This window comes from Haliotis rufescens, unplaced genomic scaffold (assembly GCF_023055435.1).
Source record: "Haliotis rufescens isolate VD_foot unplaced genomic scaffold, xgHalRufe1.0.p SCAF_1, whole genome shotgun sequence".
NCBI classification, from domain to species: domain Eukaryota; kingdom Metazoa; phylum Mollusca; class Gastropoda; order Lepetellida; family Haliotidae; genus Haliotis; species Haliotis rufescens.
This window is the reverse complement of record NW_025963779.1, coordinates 88743363-88765225: the sequence shown is the minus strand read 5'-3', so window position 1 is coordinate 88765225 and position 21863 is coordinate 88743363. Positions and strand designations below refer to the sequence as shown.

The window sequence follows — 21863 nt, the reverse complement described above, 5'->3', positions numbered from 1 at the left end:
TGCTGGGGATCAACACAGAAAGTTGCAGGGTGCTGGAGCCAACACAGGAAGTTGCAGGGTGATTCGGACCAACACAGGAAGTTGCAGGGTGCTGGTGACCAACACAGGATGTTCATCATGATCATCATATACATAACATAACAAGAATACCAAAGTGTATGACTTTATTTGGTACAACATGGTAATAGAGAGTTAAACTTTGTTACAAAAGGGTAAACTTCAACAAAATGTTGTATCTTGGGCTAAGAAGCACCTGTACATTGGTAACATTGAGTCTCAAAATATTAAATAACATATTTTAAAAAATTCTATGGCCTATTATAAAACCTGACAGTACAAATGACATGAGTATGATGAACACATCTACGATAATTACACAAATATTGTGGTCCGATTCACCCGTTGTTATTCACACTGATATACCACTGAGTGGTTGTAAAACACAAGGCAGGATAAGGAATTAATCTTCCCAGTAAGCAAGAATGAGGGATGAACAGGTAACATTCAAGGTGAGTATGAGGGATCCTACGAGGTGGCATCCTACAATTGCTCAAAACAATTATCACTCTTCCCCACCTCCTCATGGTTTATAAACAACACTGTGACATGCATCAGGAAGGTTAGACAAACATTTAGTTCCAGAAATAATGTTATCATATTTAATAATATATGTCTACAAAATGCAATCCAAATGGAGCACAGAATAATACTTAATTTCGGAGCTAGAGCAGAGGCACTCTCCACTTGCCAAATCATTCTAGACTTAAATTGGAATCATTTTTTAATTTATTCTGCAGGGTCTGAGTGACTGACAACAGGGTGGAATACAGTTGGACCTGAAGCTATCGGCTGTGATAGTTGTCACAAAAGTGAGCATCGTGAAGTATCACTGAGCACAACAAAAACATAAATAATAATAACACACACAAGCTTGTGTGAACACATGAGAACTGCCTGGTGAACGTGAAGACAAAAGAGGGTCTTCAGTACAGGCTTCCATTAACTATGCGTGCATAACAGCTCAAACGATTGTCAAAAAATGTAGATAAGTTAAAAAACAACAGCCTTACAATTACTAACAATATCAACTTACCACTGCACAAATCTGCTGATGTAAGATACATGACATAGTTGTAGCTATCACAATTGTAGGTGTAATAGACCTTGCGATTGATGCTTCTTACTCAGTGATCAGTGAAAGGTCATACCCATCTATGTACTGGTCAAACAGCAGTATGCCATTGATCATACACTGAACACTGAACACTAAACACTAAAATTAACTGATTTCGTGTGCCGATACGATACACTATACATTTTTTTCTGTAACGATACAAAACGATACACTTGCTTAAATTGATTACTGCTCGTTTAATGACCACCCAACGTATTTGTCAGTAAAAAATCGCAAAAGGTGTTCTAATTAAGTTCACTACTAAAAATAGCCACAACGAACATGTGTCTACAGCTAGCTTTGCCTTTTGAACCTGCTCTGAAATATTTAAAGTCAAGACATTTCCACTAGATTTGACGTAAATATGCATATCGCGATATATATCGTGACCTTGCTGTATCGTTTCACCCCTACTGCTTAAACCTTGTAAAATATGATAATATCTTATGAAATCTGATTATCCATTCACTAGTATTCTGGGCATTCAGAAGACACAAAACAGGAAGACAAAAGCAGTTTTGGAGTTCATCTGTTTCACCTTAAAGGTTGTAACTGAGCATTAGCAAAAAGCTTCCAGAACAGAAGCGTCTTGTGACATGAATATATTCTTCTGTCACATGACATGTAAGAGTAAAACCTACTAAGGACATTTTGGCAACAAATATGAAAACTAGAACATTGAATCAAAAAATAGTTTTGACTTACATCATCTTGCATCACAAATGTTATGTACTAGGAAATCACATAGCCTGCCACTGCAAAATCTGCTTGATGGCTGACAAAAAATATAACTGCAAGAACAGTACTATAGTATAACAGTAAAGTTATGTTATACAGAATATATTTGTTTTAATAAAAACATTTTTTGAAAGTGAGAGCTAACAGTTTTGAGAGTACCAACATCACACTATTTTCAGAAGATTAGGCATGTCCAGTGAGGCATTTATTTATATTTTACAGCATTTTCGTGCAAACATTTTCTATTGCAAAAAGAAACCAGGGTCCCCTCCAAATATCAATTGGTTGCCCCTTACTTGTATACTGACAACGTGTTAACAGTCTATTGACAATTCATGCTCACCATTTTCCTAATGAAGTCAGACACACCCTAACCTATTCATTCCTTAACACTGACAGAAAAAGGCACAATAGGTCAAATGTCAAAAAATAGAAACAGCAAATTAAATATGTTGCTATCCCAGGCATGCATATACCACAAAACAATCAAAGGTAATGTCAACAAGGAAGACAAAATATGTCTTTGGTTGCCTTCATATATATATATATTTATATATATATACACACACACAAGTTTATTAAATAATGACATGTCAGAGAACAAAATGTTTAGCAATTTCTTCACAAAATGGTACTCATATAAGACCAAACCTTTTTTCACTTGCTTTAAGGGCCTGTCATCTGTAAATATTGTTGAAAAGGAAAACAAAAATAAATCAGAATTTGCTCTATCTTATATCCAGCCTATAATTTTCTAAACAAGGACCCACTGAAGTTTACATCTATCACATTGGAATCAAAAAAATGTTTGTTGGGTTTTGCTGAAGTTGATAGGATACATATATACACAACAGTATTCTCACTTGATTCGTCAGGTTTGTATTGCTTATAGCAACAGCTGTGTCTCAGGCTCTTCTCCCACTTTAAACCATTTCTATTTTTCATACCAGGCGACCTGCAGTGGAGCAGAAATTTAAAAGAAAATTGAATTCTTTTTCCCACCTACTGACAGGAATTTTCCTGCAAAAAAATTGGTAACGCATGTAAAAAAACGTGTGGCCTTACCAGGATGATGAAAGTGTACAGAGCCTTGGTGCTGACATTGATTGCTTGTATGAATCCTGAGAATCTGAGCTAGAACTGGCCTGACTGGATGATGACTGACGCTGACCAATTGGACAACACACATACAGCCCCATCCATCAAATGACACATCAGAGCATGGAGTACAAGTTTCGGGAAGATTTTGCTATCTTGTATATACAGTGGAATCAGTCGAAACTAAACTGAGACCTTGATTAAAGTCGGATCAGACAGACTCAAACTACGGTATGTTACTGATGAGGCCATTCTGGGCATCAGTCTACATTGTAAAACATATTGTCCATTGATGAGAACAGCTTACCGGATGTACGGGTGAGATGTGTAAATACATGTAGTATATCACGGCGTGTCAGCTTAATGTGGGAGGAAAGCCCAAAGTGATGCAGGTCTCAGACATTTACCACTTCGAGGAAACCCACGAGCACGGGTATGGTGCTGACAAACCTAGAAACATAATCGTGGTGAACCGGGATTCGAGACCACAATCATAGGTTTCTGGCATGCCCAAGGGACGCAACCAAGGGACGCAACTCTGCAGTCTGGTTTAGACAGAATCCACTGTATTAAATGTACAGTAAAATTAAATTCATATTGCTTCAGATAAACAAACAGGAGAAAACAAACTTGGTGAATGTAAATATTGCAATGAAAGTCTAAATATGATGATTTACAATTTCAACTCCACTTCCTATAGTATCAACATTGTCCTCATGATATTAAACTGTGGATATATTTTTATAGTGTAAACATACATCATTACACTGGACATTCAAATAGGAGCAATGTAGTTCCTTCACTTTCAATGATCATGACATACACATTTTTCTACAACTGCTGGGAGTGCAGGTAATACAAAGTTGACATTCACTCTGTCAAATCACTTCTGCTTCAGGCATTTCATAACGAATTTGAGCTTCAATTAAAAAGGTGCATTTTGAATATTACTGAGTTTCTCCCTCTTTCATTCATAAAACTGTATTTTGAATAACAAAAAATGTTATTTGTTACTGAAATATGTTTAAAAAAATCTCATGTTCATGGCTAAACAAAACAAAATAATAGAGTCATCACAACATTTTTCATATTTGTGAAACACATGAGAACCACAACATAAAACGGCCTGAGCAGACAATTGTTTGATAGGCATTACTTAGAAGCTGACTGATGACAAATCACACACAATTTATGGATAACAGTAAACTAAAGAAGTTGTTATCCATAAATTGTGTCTGAGCAGGCAAGGACAATGCAACAGAAACTTTCCCATCTGAGCAACCATCACTAGGGGTACTGTATTTAAGGCCTTGGTATTGTTTTGCTTGGTTATGGATCCAATAACCATAAAACTTGAAAATCCAATACAAAAAATATTGAAATCAGAATGACAATGGGTTTTCTTTACATCACCAACGGTGTTGATTTGACAATAAAACCAATTCATGGGATGAATACATAACAACAATAAAAACATTCCAATGATAAATCATCCCAACAAGTGTGAAATTTGATTAAAAATATTTATGAGGACCCAGACAAACACTTACCAATCCAATTCAACCCCCGAAGATGATTAATAAAATAATGTACAATGCATTTTGTTTTACCTTAAAAAAAATGTGTAACCATCAAAAACCATGAACTAAGAAATAAAGTGTGGCTTGAGTAAGGCGTGGTGGATATAACATAAAATTATTTTGCTTTACTTATTAAGTAGAAACTACAGTAATATTATAACATATAACATGTATATAAAATGTAAATTATTTGCTTATCAGGCAATGGCTGTTGAATATCTGATTCAGCTATTTACATGAGGTTCAATCAAAGTGTATGGATAAAGGATGACAATCTGTAGCATAACAGTTATATGATGGGTGTCTGGGCCAGACAATTCAGTGATTGATATTATGAACAAAGATCAACGCTGTCGGTACATGACACACAATCAAACATGTGTGTGTGTACATATATATATAAATATCAGCATAATAAAACAATAAAAATACTGAATAAAAATGTCAATACTGTCACACATGGACATGGTACATTGACTGTTTGCTTGACTGGTGTATAGCCTGTCAACACAATGTTATTTCACAGTTGGGAGTGTAAAGATACACCGATGCAGCAGATGCGGGAAGCAAGCTTAATAACATCATCTACATAATGACTGATACATGGCAAATATAAATTGCAATATGGTTACCATGGAAACATGAATTTGAAATATGTTCATGAAGTCAGTCAAAATATTGGAGTCAGTAAAACATAATGAGAAAAATAGGTTACCAAACTTGCGGGATAGGGGACTTTGAAGATAACTTGTCCGTCTGAAATATCATAGGCACAGGATAAGGGCAGACAGTTGGTTTAAAATAGTTGTACCTCAATTCAAGAGTTATTATCTAGTATACCCCTCCCCTACTGATAACTACAATATTGACTTCATAGCAAGAGCAGCTGTCTTGTGGCCCCTCTCATAGTACATGTATGCAGGTGTTATTATCTAGTATACCCCTCCCCTACTGGTAACTACAATATTGACTTCATAGCAAGAGCAGCTGTCTTGTGGCCCCTCTCATAGTACATGTATGCAGGTGTTATTATCTAGTATACCCCTCCCCTACTGATAACTACAATATTGACTCCATAGCAAGAGCAGATGTCTTGTGGCCCCTCTGATGGTACACATAGGAGTTATAATCCACCTCAGCTCCCCTGATATCTACTCTGTTGGAGGGGCGGAGGGCTTGTGGCCCCAGTCGTAGTACGTGTAGACGGGAGCATATCTGTTGTCTCCCTGCAGGTGCTCATTCTCCCCTTCCTCCTTGATGTCGACCTTGCCGAACACACACTCTCCGTAGGAGGGAGGCGCTGAAACGATTAATGATACTCATTGTGTTGCAGTAATGTGTAGTGACAGAAACAACTCGTTCTACATGGACGACATGATAACTAGAACAAACAATACCAGGTATCCTAGCAATTGTATTGCAGCAATCATTATGTGCCCCTTGAACTCATAAGATATTTGTCTGGCTTAACTGAGAACAAGACACTGAATCTGGCATACAACAGTCAGTATTTGTAACTGAGGAGACCACAGAACAGACGAACCCCTTCTCACAATACGTCAAGTTGTGAAATCTACATTCGACAACACAAACATTACAATAGCTTTTTCCAACAACCAGGGTTTAGGGTGGTGCATCCCAATAATGAAGCTGTGCCACAATACGAGTATCATATTGACAACATTCATGACCAACTCATGTTATTCAGGGACAAGACGAATAGCAGCTTGTGCCCCTCTCATGGCCATTTTTTTCAAATGGGTTCCATCTAAGCGCAAACGAGCATACCTAAAAGAATTGTCAACTTGTCGCGTAATGATTTACATATATTTCCCCATATGTGTATATTTATTTCCACGTCAGTACTTATGTTATTATACAGCATGTTTGAACACATTAAACTGAATGTTGGGGATATTTTAGGTGCACGACATATGTAAAGTCAAAAATTATTCCTGATGGACTCTTAGAACGAAGTACTTGAAGTCAATCACACAGCACATAACATTTATCAATAGGGGACGAGTCTTCTTGCAGGTTACAGAAAAGGGCGAGTGGTGACGAAAGATATTGATAGTTCATGTATCGATACAAAACTATACAAAACTTGAAGTACTATACTTTCCTGTGTATACAGGTATAGTGGGCACATGATTATTATGCGATTCCGCAAATCCTAGCTACAAGTTTTGGCAAAGATTGTTTTTCCTTCAGGTTAAACATTCATTTTCAAATTGAAATGAGAAGTATCTAATCTATGCTTTTGACTAGCTCAAATTTCAAAACACTGCAGGTATACTTCCTAATTCAATCCCTGTTTTCGACAAATTCACATACGAAGTAGTGCTACTCACGCAAATTTGGCAAATCGGTTGGCATCCCTGGAGGATAGGCTGGTGGGGCTCCTGGGGGCAGAGACTCTCCGGGGGGGTAGGCTCCGGTAGGAGGGGGGTAGGCTCCTGGTTGGGCCGCTCCTGCACCAGTAGGGGGGTAAGCTCCTGCACCAGGATGGGGGTAAGCTCCTGCACCAGGAGGGGGGTAGGCTCCTGGCTGGGGGGCTCCTGCACCAGGAGGGGGATAGGCTCCACCAGCACCTGCAGGATTTGGCATGATCATGGGGGCCCCTACCGGAGGTGCCATAGGAGGATGCTGAGCAAGGACACTTTGTAGAGGGATGGTGCCAATTATCACTGGTAGAGGGATGTCAAGATCAAAGCTTGGTCCTGAAGGAGTCACTTCAAACTGTGAATAGCAAACATATCGCAGATCAGTGTCTGACATGGGAGAACCTGTAATTGCTCTATAAAATCTTCATTCTGTCAGCATGAAAAGTAAAAACATTTACAAGTGTCCAAGCAATACACACAGAAACTAGTACATGATAATGCCTTATCCCTTGTTGAACAGTAAGACGGCAGTGAAGTGAAATGAGTTAATGTTGTTTAACTGCAGTCTGAAAACTTACAGCAAAATCATGTAATGTTTCACTCTGTGCCACCATACGAGAATCGTGGAAAAAAAAAAAAATCAATTGTAAAATATTATCTTTACAACAAACCTGTGTTCAATAAATTAACTTGACTACCTGTGTTGACTGCGTTCATTCTCTTGGATGATGGAATATGTCTCCTGAAATGGCAGTTTTCCTGTATCGTACTGTGCTTCACGTCACAACCTTACTATATAGATATAACAACACAACAGTTAGTAGACATGGATAAAGAGTTTTGCGAGTATCCCACCTGTACATTGTATCTAATGTCGATGATGTTGCAACCAGCAAGAAACGATGGCGGCAGTGGTGGAATAACCAGCTGGTCACCATTCCAGTAATCGTGTCCCCCTTCTTCGATCTCACCATGCTTCAGCTTGGCAATCACACGGCTTGAAGTTCTTGTTTTGCTGGTAGCATGGAACATTGTCACCTGCAAACAAATATTCTTTGATATGGGATAATATAAATACAAGTCCACTTGATAAGAAACTTCAGCGTATATGTAAAACATGCATCATCTACAACAGAAATATAAGTGCCTATCAATGATTACTCAGCAAACCTGAAGCTATGTATTTCATTTTCATTAACACAAAACATTGAATTTTGTCCAATGACCATGATGACTATAAACAATACAAATCAAAAAGTAAACCTGAAATAATATTTTGTAATCTAGTGGAATTATTTTCATATCATAATGTACACAATACTGAATTACAGAATTATTAAACTCACCATTGTCATTTTCACAGACGATGACTTTATTCTCCTGTTTGACTGGTTGTCAATTTCAGCCTTGAGAATGATGGCTTCCCCGGGAACATATCCCTGTCTGTCGATGGAGAAGTTAGCAGAGATTGGTCCTGATGCACAGCACCAGCAGCAAAGTGTCTTGGAGTTGGCACCTTGAGCAGGTATCTACAAGAAATCCGCAGTTCTGTATCTTGAAATCAACAAGATGTCCTCTATCTTGACCTGACATGTTTATTTGATCACTGAGGAATGAAGTCAAATTTCTTCATCATGATCAAGAAAAAACGTAGTTGAGTGTGACAGACAGCTGCATAGAAGTCAAACTAACAAAAGGGGTGTTAATGCTGCAGTATTCCAGTTATATCACTGCTTGATCTGGAGGAATGCCCAAAGTGTCACTGGTTGCAGACACTTACCACTTTAGTAAACCTGCAAGCGCAGGCATGGTCTTAAGAAATTAAAGATGATGATTGGGGCAAATGTGGGATTTAACCTGGATGCCACATTTTTTTTCTGACGCACATATTCCTAGGATCGGGAAAGTGAAGGTTGTGCTAGAATTGCGCTCACGTGGCATTGGATCTACCTCTGGCCATAAAATTACGCACAGATGTAGAATATTACATTTCCTATATGAAAGTGTAAATTAAACTGCAGATATTAAACCGGTTTGAAAAAAAAGACACTGTTTAGGCTTGTTCAAGAATTGATTCTGTGTTGAAAAAAAGGAAATATCTCTGCTTTTTAAAGTACACCTATAAAAGTACTGTGCGATTATTTTTTGTATTGAGCAGCTTTACAGAAACAAAATACTGCCTGATTCATGAACGACATAAATATATATAAAATGGAGTTATATGCGTATGTATAACTACTAGATTTTCCTCTATGACGTCAAAAGGCGACAGAGAGGTTACACACATACAAAGAAAAGGGTGCATAACTCCGCTACGCTTAGCACTAGCTTATTGTAACTCTGGTCCCTTGTTGAGAATTAGCTGTGAGTAAGGACAATATATTCTGGGGGTGTTTTGTTCAAGAGGAGCCAAACTATTCCAACACAAATATTGATATTGAAACTATACATTTAGGTATAAAAAAACCCATAAGGAATGATGAAATCATACTTCATAAATAAAAGAAGTAATGGCAAAATGGATGGCTCTATCTGACCTATAAAGTAGTCCTCAGATTTCAAAGTTCTTCTGATTGTATTAATGTAAATTGACTGATGTTGCACCATTATTAATGCAGCACTATCTCATCATCAAACGTAATGAATTACTAAAAAAATGATACCACTCTATTTGACGTTATGGTTCATTTAATGTCTTTGAATCATTGGAGAACGACGACACTGGTATTTGATTAACATATATCTCCCCTAATTTTCATTCATGGTATGAAAAATTTTGATGTGTAAAACAGAATTTGACGCTTTTTTGACACAACATAAAATGACTGATTTAACCATGTAAATAATGTCTTGTATAGATAAACAATTATTTCTCTTCATCTCATCTCAGAACAACATAATAAAAGAAGCGACAAAAGCTCTCTCTCAGGGTTATCGTATAAGGTTCCATCAGTAGGGTACATATGGCACAGGTTATATTTTTATACTTTTTACAATTCTTGGAGAAAAAAAGTAAACAGTTTAATATCCTGTGACCACAATATTTAAAAAAGGGTGAACCCATTTGTTATATAATGCAAAATGAGAGGAAGAATTCGTAAATCATTTGACTTACATGCACCTGGCAAATCATTAGATATCACTGTTCTGTATATCGAAGGACATTAAAAACAATTCCAAGACCAAGACAAGTCTTCTAGAAATGTGTGCATTTATTCAAAGTAAAGTTATTATCCATTTTGTTAAAGTAATATATTCAGTTTTAGTTTTAAAATCAAATGAAACGCCTATTTATGGACATTGTTTATATGAACTTATAATATTGACTATTACACTCCCAAGAAATATGTACATGTAGCAGCTACATTTACATTTCATCTTGTAACACTTGTCTGAAGAAAAGAAACATTGTATACAACACCATAAACTTACCAATTTCTCATGTAAACAATGTTTAAACAAACAGGAGATTAGCAAAGGTTCATATATGTTGTGGCCTATATCTACGCATGATATATTGAACATTCAAAAAATGAAATTAATTGTGTGAAATTTTTTATCAAATAAATGCAAAAACTGCATCATAATTTAAACTATAAACAGCAGGATACAATGAATGTGTATGCTTTCATTCAAGGACCTCTAAATCAAAGAAATTACCCAATATGTACAACAATGTTGACATATGACATCACTACAGACCGACTTTTACAAACAGCACCTGGATTTAACAAGGTTGATTCACTGATGGTACATACATAAATGTGACATGTAAGTAATCAGAAACATTCAGACAATCTGTATACTGTTATTTGTTGTTATATTTTTCACTGAAACCAATGGAAAGTCAGAAATTCCAATAAATACAGTTGTTATTGTGTGTGATTTTGCGTCAGCAACTGGTCAGTCATGGGGTCACACAGGCCGGAAACTTTGAGAATTTCTGTTGAAAATATCTAATTGTTGCAATGTATCTATTTTTAGTTCCCTAATTTTTCCTACTATTATCTTCCCATGCATATTCTGAAAATGTTGCAACGAAAATATGCAACGAATAGATGAATGGATAGCTCAAAATAGCAGAAAATGCTACACAGTGTAAAATCTGATTTTTGCTTTGTTTACATTTCAAACAAGTGCAGTTTTTCAAGCACAGCATTTGCTATCATACCTTATTTATTTTTCAGTAATTTTGCTCAGAATATAATGCCATCACAGATGATATCACAGAACAGGCAATTTCCAACAGTATTAAAAAAATGAAGAGTATCTGTGTGTGTGTGATATCTTAAAAAAATTTATTCGACTTTAAAGTGAGAGTTGAAGAGGAGGCACATATACGTCCCTCTGCTTCCAGGGGATTAAGCCCATGAACATCAGACCCTCACAAGGGAGAGAATTCTGCACAGACATTATTGAGGCATTTCTCGAGATGGCTTCCTTGTTGAGACCCAAACTCAATTAATAGTCCAGGCAATCTAGGTAATTTTCTCAGTCAACTTTGAACAAATTGCAACGGAACTTATTTCACCACAATGCATTTCTACAAGGTCCCCAAAACAACACACTAAAAGTCCCAAACAATCCCAGTTTGGGGAATATGTCTAATTTGCATAAACCTCTCACGCCCAAACCATAACCAGTTGTTTCAAAAGAAGTCGATGATGTGTTATCACCCTTATGGTTCATCTGCAGAAAATCCAAAATAACCACCAAATACCCATCTGTATTTGAAAATAAATCTGAAAAATGTTTCATCCACTGATCATTCAATCACGCGATTGTCTGACTCATGAACATTATTACGTGGTGAACAGTGAAATTTTTGTCACCGTGACTCCTGGAGATAGACATTGCAGGGTCATTATATCAAAGTGATCTTAGCGCCATGGCTATCACAAGTGTTTTGGCAACCGTCATAGCACTAAGATTGATTGATTTGCCCACATAATCACCACATAATGTAACTCTTTACATAAAAATGGAGCAACAGTCCATTTTTACCTAACATGACCTCACTAAAATGACTTACCATGGCATTTGGATCTCTGTTAAGGTCCAGCAAACAAATCACTGTAAATGGCCTTTTCGTTTCGTGGTCGAATTTCCATGGTTTATCAATGATTCCTTTAGCTGTGTAACGAACATGACCATGTTGTCCTTCAAAGGATGATGGAAGTTGAGGTGGGAGTTGAAACGCAAACGGGAAGGTGTGGCGGCCAGCAGGCAGATGGATGTCCTCCCCAGACTGCTGCTTCCCTACAAGGAACAGACATAAAAAGGACAGAAATGAAAAGTGGCACTATCCTACCCAGTGTTCTTTGAGTGAGTGAAGATGTTTTACATTGCATTCAGTTTTCCAGTAATATCACGGCGGTGGACACAAGATATGAGATTCACATTTTGTAATCATGCGAGGATGTAATATTGGTAATATTGGTATTCCCCGACATTCCGTAGTAATAAAAGTAGTCAGCTTTGGTGGGCGTGGCTTATTTTTTTTTATATTCATTGAGAAATGAATGCAATAACACGTGACCAATTCAGCTGATCAGAATGCAGGAATTTCAATGATCACAAGGAAAATATAATTATTTGCTCTTACGAGTACAAGGACCAAGACCTCAACAGCCAGCTTCTCCCGGGTCCTACCCTTGGATCCTCCCTCTTAGGCATGTTCTTGAGATTTGGACAGTACCCAGGTGATATAAAGGGTATGTTCCACCTGAAGACAAACCCATTCTCACATTCCTGTGGTGCAACTGTTAATGTGGATCCTTCAGTCCATGTTGGGCAACCTTTGCCCTACTGAAGCATGCGACTGACAATCAGCAACAGAACCCTGAAGTTTATAAGTGTGTTGGTGAAGCTTTCTACGTAGTCAACTGCCTGGATAGTCTGATGAATCCTGGCCAAGCGAAGAAACTAGTTACAGACCTGAGAAAGGTGCTTGCTGAAGGTGGCTTTGACATCCGTCAGTGGGCTTGCAACGTACCTGAGATACTAGAAGACTTGCCTGCAGAGGCCAAGTCTGATACATTCGAGCTGTGGACTGACAATGAAAGTAGTGTATCAGATCCTTGCCACACAGAATGATCCTATCAGCTACTTGACACCATTCACGTCCAGAGCCAAAATCTTGGTGCAGGATCTATGGAGATCGAAACATGAATGGGATGTTGTGATAGAAACCGGAAAACTTCATGATCAATGGAGTAAGTGGGAATCTGAACTGTGTGATATCCTTCTAGTGTGTCTACCAAGAAGCTACACATCTAGAAACCACGATCCTTCTCAGTCACAGAGACAGGTGCACATATTCTTTGATGCTTCGGAGCGTGCCCATGGTTCAGTTGCCTACTTGAGAAATGAAGATAATAACGGTAACATAGCTGTCAGTTTTGTGGCAGCAAGAAGTAGAGTGGTCCCTAAGAAGCAGCTCTCAATGCCTAGACTCTCTGCTGCCCTTACTGGTACACAGTTAGCCGCTATACTTCACAAAGAATTGAGCTTGACGATCCAAGATACCATATTGTGGAGTGACTGTCTTGACATGGCTTCAGTCAGAGTCCTGTCGGTACAAGGTGTTTGTTGGGACTCGGCTCTCTGAGATACAATCCCTGACTCCTGCAGACAGCAGGTGTTATGTGAACACAAAGGATAACCCAGCCGATGATGTCACAAGAGGTTTAACCTAGCAGGAACTCTGTGTTGCCTCCCGATGGAGGAACGGTCCTCCCTTCCTTCTAGAATCCTCTGAGAAATGGCCGACACTCATAGACAAATGTGATATACCTTATACTGCTGAGGTAGCAGATGAACTGAAGAAAAGTTTCTGTGGCAATATCTCAGCTGTAAACCTTTCTGATTGTTCTCAGTACACCAACTGGGAATCACTAGTCAAGGCTACCAAGGAGTGCCTTGACGGGGCGACCGCAAGTGATCAATTAGATAAAGTTGAATTCATAGAGAAAGCGGAAACACTGTTGTTTCAACAACTTCAGCTGGAATTCTTTCCTATTGAAATTGCATCATTAAGAGGATGAATCTAGAATATGACCCATCTGAAGGCCTGGTAAGAGTTGGTGGTAGACTGAGACAGGCTGAGGGACTCCCAGACAATCTCAAACACCCTATAGTCCTCGACCCTAAACATCCCATAACAAGACTCATCATCAAGGACTTTGATGAAAACTTTAACCATTATGGACCGGAGCGCCTCTTGGCAGAAGTTCGACGAAAGGTCTGGATACTGAAGGGATGGGAAGCAATCAGGCACCATCAGAGACTTTGTACAGCCTCTCAAAACCTCTAGGTTATGTCCCGACTGATGTGGCTGACCTTGATCATGTGACACCTAACTCCTTCCTTATTGGGAGGCTTGACCCTGCACTGCCACAGGTAGTGTACCAAGAAGAGGAGCTTTTGGGAAGGAGGCGCTGGTGGCACAGTCAGGTAGTCAGGTAGCACAGGCAATGAGATTTGTCAAGTGACTTTGCACCTCAAATTTGTAACAAAATTTTGGGGCAGCTGTGAGAAAGTGTTTGAAGCGCCTTGATTCGGATTCCGTTTCGTGATTACCTGATTCCAGTTGATTCCAAGTTTTTGTAATCTTATTTTTAGACGAATAAATGGCAACTTCCATGAGGTGTGTGATTCCTTTTGATACCTATTTGACCCTACTTTACAAATTATGTACCATGTTTATTATTCTGTCTTGTTCAAGGATCTTCACCGAAACGTTGCTAAAACAGAATGATAAAGAAGTTGTTATCCATAAATTGCTTCTACTTTGTCATCAGACAGCTTCTGAGAAATGCCTATCAAACAACTCATCGTTCAGGTTGAAAATTTGATGATACAATTTATCTGAAAATAAACCTGACTTCCACCACAATATACCAGTAGTCAACATAATAAGTACAGTGTTTCCGTTCTCCGGTAATTGCCGGCTTTTTACCGATAAAAATATCAACAAGCCGATAAATATGAACATTGTCAGCTACCATGTCCGATAAAACATTGTTTGTTTTAAGATATGATCATGTCAACAGTTACTTGCCTCATATAAATTGATAGGCTTTATTCATCAAACACAGAAACGCAAGCGTCTGTCTCGCATTCCAGGGAACCCCCCATCTATTAATAGCATGACTATCCCGCACCAATTAACGTGCTTCGCTTTGATTGGATAATATTGTCTTGATAGATGACATTGGTAATCACGTGATCTCTGACGCCTCATGGCACGAGATTAAACATGCCGAAGGCGAAGCAGACGAATCTTTCCACTTTCTTTGGGGTGGAGACGTCTAGTGCTAATCTGAAACGGAAACATGCGGCTGACGCGAGCGAATGTATTGAATCAAACACTCCCTCGACCTCGAAATCTTCGGACACAATGCCTAGCGAACCAGACTTGAAAAAGAAAACGAAATCTGTACTGCGAAAGTTTAATGCAGAGTGGTCGAATGAATTCAAGTGGCTTCGTTTTGAGGAGGAGGGCGACAAAATCACAATATTTTGCCGAATCTGCGAGGCAGCAAAAAAATCTAACGGTTTCACTAAAGGTTGTATTAATCTCAAGAAATCTGCTTTGAAAGATCATAGAGACAGCGCCTCTCATCATCAGGCCGTTACAACGATGTATCACAAAAATGCAATGGCAGCGCATATGGAGGTGGCAGCAGACAAATCTGACAAGAAATTAACAGCAATGTTAAACACAGTTTTATTCATGTCTCAAGAAAATATTGCTACCTCCAAGTTTTCTAAACTAATCAAACTGCAGTAGCGGAACGGATGTGAACATTTACAGGGAGAAACGTACACTCATTCGGACTCGATAGACGCGATGGAGAATGCACTTGTTGAGAGTACTAAAGAACATTTAAAATCTAAACTTGAAAAAAGCAAGTTTATTGGACTCATTATCGATGAGACTGTAAATATCACGGTTGAAAAAAAACTTATATTGTTTGTGAAAATCGTTAACGACGGAAAGGCAGAAACAGTGTTTTTAGGAAATTTTTCAGTTCATAGTGGTACAGCCGAATGTATCATGGAAAAAATTCTTGAAATTTTGCCTCAATGGAACATTCCTTTGGATAAAGTGGTCGGTCTAGGATCGGATGGTGCGTCTGTTATGACCGGGAAACACACAGGAGTTGGGAAGAGGTTGCAGGATCATAATTCATATCTTGTGCACGTCCATTGCATAGCCCATTGTGTCGCACTTGCTTCAGCCGATGCAGCGAAGATTTCGAAGGTCGTAGCGGACTATAGAAGGACATTGAATGATATCTACAAACTGTTTGAATATTCAGCAACGCGATACAACAGATTGCGAGAACTTTCAGAGGTCCTTGAAGATTCTGACTTTTCAAGTTTAAAACAACCATGCAGTGTTCGATGGCTTTCCATGGGACAGAACCATTTCTGGAGCCGACTCGTTCGAACAAAGTTGCAAGACAGTGATTTCTGAACTTTCAGATATTTATCCCGACTTTTCCACTCTGTGCTCGATAGCACTTGCTATCCCAGTTAGCAGCGTTGATGCTGAACGTGGATTCAGTTTGCAAAACAGGATACACTCTGCCAGTCGCAATCGTCTTTCCCAACAACGGATAAACAACCTGATGCTGTTGAATCTACACGCAGACGTCAACAATACTGTCAAACAAGCTACGAAGATCTTTCGTAGAGAAACGCAAATTTTAATAAACAAGTCAGTATGTTTTATGTTGTATTTTATTGAATTTATTAATGACTGACAAAAATCACAAATGACCGGTATTTTGGTACACTGCCGGCTCATCTGTCTGGCAGATAAAAATATGACCGGAAACACTGAAGTAACACTGGCCCAGTTCTAGTGTGGTATGTCAGTAATCACGGAACATAAGCTGAATAAAGAATGAAATATTTCCATTTGTACTGCTCTGACATTTCAATAAGAGAGTAGACTGTTCATGTCATATCTAAATTAGCCAGTGCCAGTGGTGAAAAGTCATGGCTGCACCAGTCAGCACAGCTTATTCCAGTGGGACGTCATTCACCATGGGCAGGAATCCACATTGGAACTAATTGCGTGTAAATGTCACAACATAACATGGTGGCAGCTGTGAACATAACATGACTGTTTCCATTAGTCTTCAAATCAAAGTGTACAACTACCATATTCGACGTAATAAGCGCCCAGGGCGCACTCAAAATTAGAAATAAGGGGCTCTTATTAGAATGTTATTTTGGTAAATGGTGAACGTAAATTTTGTGGTCTATGCTGACACCCTGAAATGTTTTTTATACAACAGATAACTTTTCCAGAATTTAATTGCCCATAATTAAGGGTACATATAACACACGAATGCGTATAATACACAAATAAATAAGTCTCGTGTACATTGGTCAATCGGAAGGGGTGCTAATTGGGATTGTTCACTAGCCAATATCGCCATGGGCGCTTATTACGTCGAATACGGTAATTTCTTTTTTCCCGGTACAAAACAACCTGTCTTCAAATATGTCTGTCTTATTATCATGGTTACGGACGACATGTGCTGGGATCTGTAGTGGGGTGATGAAATCTGACAAGTATCCATGAAAATATTTCCTATGGCATTTTTAGTACAATATGGCATCCATGCTAGAAATGTTGCTAAGGGGTCACTGATCACTAGTTGCCATTCCAGAATTTGCATTTTTTGTATTGTAGGGGCTGTATAAAAAGTAAATAGTCAAGTTTTCAAAAATGTTCAAAACAAGAATATTTTAAGTATGAATTCAAAATTATTACATATTTTTATTTTATCTGTTAATGTATTGTTACAAGTGAATTCCTGCTAATATTGATGTCATGTTCAAAAACAAGTTAAGTCAGGACTCACACAAGTATCATCCCAGATTTCATAACAAAAGTAAACTCCTAATGAACAAGTAGACCCAGTTAAACACATTATAAATTTACCCTTCACTAAATAGATGCACTATTTCATTATAAAGCAGCATTAGATATTGGCACTAGTCCTGTAGTCCTTGCCAAACTGCCCCATTACTTAAGGTATCATAAGGACCAGTAGAAATATGCCATTTTTAAGGGTTTTGCTACATGTTCTCATTATAAGGACTAGTGGACTGTTAATATTAGTTTCTACGGCTGTAAAGCTGTCTGAGCCACCACTGTACCAACAACAAATGAAAAATAAAGCATTGTTGAATCCTTCACTTAACCACATGGATGGCTTTTCCTTGTTTGAAACAAATCTTATCGATCGAGTGAACAAAATCAGACAACGTCTGTAATATTTTCGTGCATGTTATTATAACTACTAATGAATTTGTTTCAATTATTCAGACAACCACAGTGTTCTGTTGAGGCAGCAGCATTATGGGATTCTCGCAATATTTCATTGATTGGCGCATGATATTTACTCTCAGTGGGTAGATGGGTTTATTTTATATAATTATGGGAACCCATAACTTCTCAAAAAAGTTTACATCACATGACAGCTGCTTCTATTATTGAATGTAAACGTCGTTATTGTCTTGCCTTATGCGTCTCAATTTACTATCAGCACTTTTCATTGGCTGAAAGTCACAAATGGTCCAATCATAATCAAGTATACACATTTTTCAAATATAGTAGTCATAATTCTGATAATGCCAAAGATGTTTCTGTTTCAATTGACGCCAGTGATACACAGAATGTGTTGCTTGGCTCACCTGAGAGTGACCATGGTGTCAAGACTGCGAAAAGGCAGAAAAACCGAGAAAGATAAATATTTTCTGCGGACCTGATTTCATGACTACACATGGTTGCAGCATAACCCAGAAAGAAATACTATGTTATGTCAGCTTTGTATAAATCATGTGAAATCTAATTCAATGAAAAAGAAACATTCTAATTTCATAACGAGAACAGCAGTGATCACAAACAAAACTGTTGAGGCTGAATATATGACATCGGATGTTAATTGTTGCTGGAATAAGTAATATCTGAGAAAGATGCCCTGTGAAAATTCTGTGCATTGCTAACATTACTTGTGGACAGTGATTCTGCATCTATAACCGGCATACCATGGGGTTATAAGTTTCATATGATCTGTCAGTGTGGCCCCATCAGTTTCAAAATGGCCCCATGTAATTATGCAAAAGGGGTCCCTGTCCCCACTTTTTCAGTTTTTTGGCAGAACACTGCTGCCACAGAATATTTATTTATGTGTACAGGACGCAATATTTTGTATATTGTATATTTGTAAACATGGTAAAGCCCTGGTACTTACATCTACCAGCCAGCAAGATGTCCTGGTTGAAGTACTGTTCCCGAGCAGAGTAGTGGCGAGTCTCTGTACGTCGGTTGTCTCCAGAACCAGTTGTATGCCTCTCAGTCCAATGTACGTAGGCCTTGCCTTCAAATCGAAGACGAATTCCTGAAAAGTGTTTATGGAGATAAGAAAATGGTAGACTATTTCACTTACAACAGTGGCTTTGTGCTTGATCTCTTAACAATTCTATTGTAATGTGGCAGTAGAGATTGTTGTATGTTTATTTGTGGTCATGGTCAGTTGCCGCCAATGGTTGAAACACTTGTACAATATTGAATATTGTAGTGGTCTATCTGTACCAGAAGTGTGGTTTACTGTTACCTCCCATGGTTTTTGTAAACAAACTATTCAAATAGTTTCGGGTTGGGACAGTTTCTAGAAGGCTGGCATTACCCATACAGCCTGACTTGCATCTTATCAAGTATCTTATCAACACTTTCACAGATTTATGAATGGAGCACCTGCCATTTTAAAAGGCATTCGACAGTGGCAACTTCTTGACATCTGTTATAGAGACGGGTACTTATTGCTCCTGCCACTTATTTGTCCCATTGCAGTGTTTGTTTGTTGATTAACACCACACTCAGCAATATTCCAGCTGTATGACAGCAGTCTATAAATAATTGAGTCTGGACCAGACAATCCAGTGATTGATATCATGAGCATCAATCCATTGGGAAAGGGCTTAAAGTGGGGATGAATTCATACAAACTAACTGCTCAACAAAGTTAACTCTCATTCCAAACCTGAACATTTTTAACTGTAAGGTATCAAAGTAATGTTTGATACCTCCTACTTGTTACAGTCATTGTGTAAAATGACTGTCAATTTACAAAATGCCTAAAAATATTTTAATAACTTGATTAAAAAATCTGTCCACTTATTATTATGGTAACTAATTCCAAACACATTTTATGTTGAATTTCATCACCCAGTAACTGAAAATGATAGAGTAAGTAAAGTAAGCAAGTCAATTAATATTTTGTTAATCTTTTGGCTTCTGATCCCAGCATAATATAGTTGCTTTGAAGCTTCTCAATAATTTTTAATCAAATAAATCAAGTTGTTTAAGTTAGTTTCTAAAATGACTGAAATATTAATCATTGTGTAAATTGCCTAAGTGAATCACATTTAATACATTGACTGATTGTATACATTATATACCATAGTTCATCTCTGAGCACCTACAACTTGCTGACCAATCGCAAACTGCTGGAAAAACTATCAATAGATCTACAAGTATACATAAGTCAAGTGCACAACCGTGTATACTAGCAGTAAATTCAAGATCAGCAGTACATATGAACAATTACTGAAGATTCTGGAGGACACAATTAATTGGGAATATTGAACATTTTGTTTCACAGGGTGTCGTTTGTCATGTTGCATAATCATATTCCATTAACAGCAGAAGATGTGCACCAAAGAAAGTATTGCAAAACAGGGGTTCAGTTTCTTTGCATTCCAAGTCACACAGAACTGTTTCTAGATTGCACAACTACAATATGATATTTCAACATTTCCGAGATGACTCACATATAGGCCTAGATCTAGATAGGCCTGTCTCATCAACACTATGACCCTCTCCAATACAGTGAAGCCTTGTTAATCCATACAGGACAGTTTCCAATGAAAGTCCATATTTCAACAAATTTCCAGTTTAATGAAGCAGAGGTAGATAGAGTATCCTCAGCACAGCATTATGATGTAGACATTCCAGTCCCAAGTGTGCAGTAAATTACGCAAGGCTGTCACTAGTCTACACTTTGTGAATTTTTCACCCCTACCCCACACCCCGAACATGACAGAACGTAGACGTCTACGGGTCAGTTGATAAGAATGAACCTAACTATACCCTGCAGTTCTTTAAAGATCGAGTATTGTTTCTTTAAACCGTTATCTGCGAGTGTGAAATTCCCGCGTCAAGCCCACATAACTTAAATACGTCAGATAATACCTCTCATTTTCATAGTGTCTGTAAGTTCCACCGTGACATGGCCCTGCACGACCTGGCCTGCGTAGTAAACACCCTGCAAGTTGCTAAAGGACACCACAAAGATATTCAGCTTCCCCATGTTTGTAAACAAATTGGTTGCAGCGTTGTGATGAGCTCGACCTTGTTTGATACCCACGAAAACAGTGGCAAACCAGTAAGGCCAGGGGGCGCAACTCTTCCTGTCTCAGGGCGACATTTCGAAATAGCTGACGTGTAGTTGTAGTTAGACATGGATCGAATCCAACGTAACTCCATATCAGTTACACTTTTCTTGTGCATATTTCACATAGAATATTTTTATATGATAACAGCCATAATCAGAGGCATAAGATTCGCTGACGTCAGTAAGAGCAGAGACCTAATATACTTATGGTCTCTGGTACTTGAGTCAGTAGTAGATGTTGTAGCCTAGTTGCGATAGGCCTACTCACATACGACAACACATTAAGCCTATGTGCCCTCGATTACAGATATCATGACAATCTATGTTGTAATTCCCCAACCTCTGGTGAAGGACTTACATTCATTCATACGTCCGGAATATTTTTTTCCGCAGTGTCACTATGT

At 38.2% G+C, this 21863-nt stretch overlaps 1 protein-coding gene across 1 annotated transcript; it reads right to left on the bottom strand.

The window, feature by feature from the left end:
- Window positions 1–147: 147 nt before the first annotated feature.
- LOC124118925 (arrestin domain-containing protein 3-like) lies at window positions 148–21460 on the bottom strand. Its single transcript, XM_046481246.2, has 7 exons — window positions 21258–21460; window positions 19259–19405; window positions 12010–12236; window positions 8324–8506; window positions 7833–8015; window positions 6945–7332; window positions 148–5890 (listed from the first exon to the last, which is right to left on the bottom strand). The coding sequence occupies exons 1-7, from the start codon at window positions 21373–21375 to the stop codon at window positions 5742–5744; spliced, it is 1395 nt and encodes a 464-aa protein (XP_046337202.1). The 5' UTR covers window positions 21376–21460; the 3' UTR covers window positions 148–5741.
- Between the last annotated feature and the right edge of the window lie 403 nt (window positions 21461–21863).

Coding starts and splice junctions, on each gene's coding strand:
- LOC124118925 (XM_046481246.2), bottom strand. CDS start 21,375: ATGGGGAAGCTGAATATCTTTGTGGTGTCCTTTAGCAACTTGCAGGGT. Junction 19,406..21,257: donor AGACACTATGAAAATGAGAG/GTATTATCTGAC, acceptor AACACTTTTCAG/GAATTCGTCTTCGATTTGAA. Junction 5,891..6,944: donor AACCGATTTGCCAAATTTGC/GTGAGTAGCACT, acceptor TAATCGTTTCAG/CGCCTCCCTCCTACGGAGAG.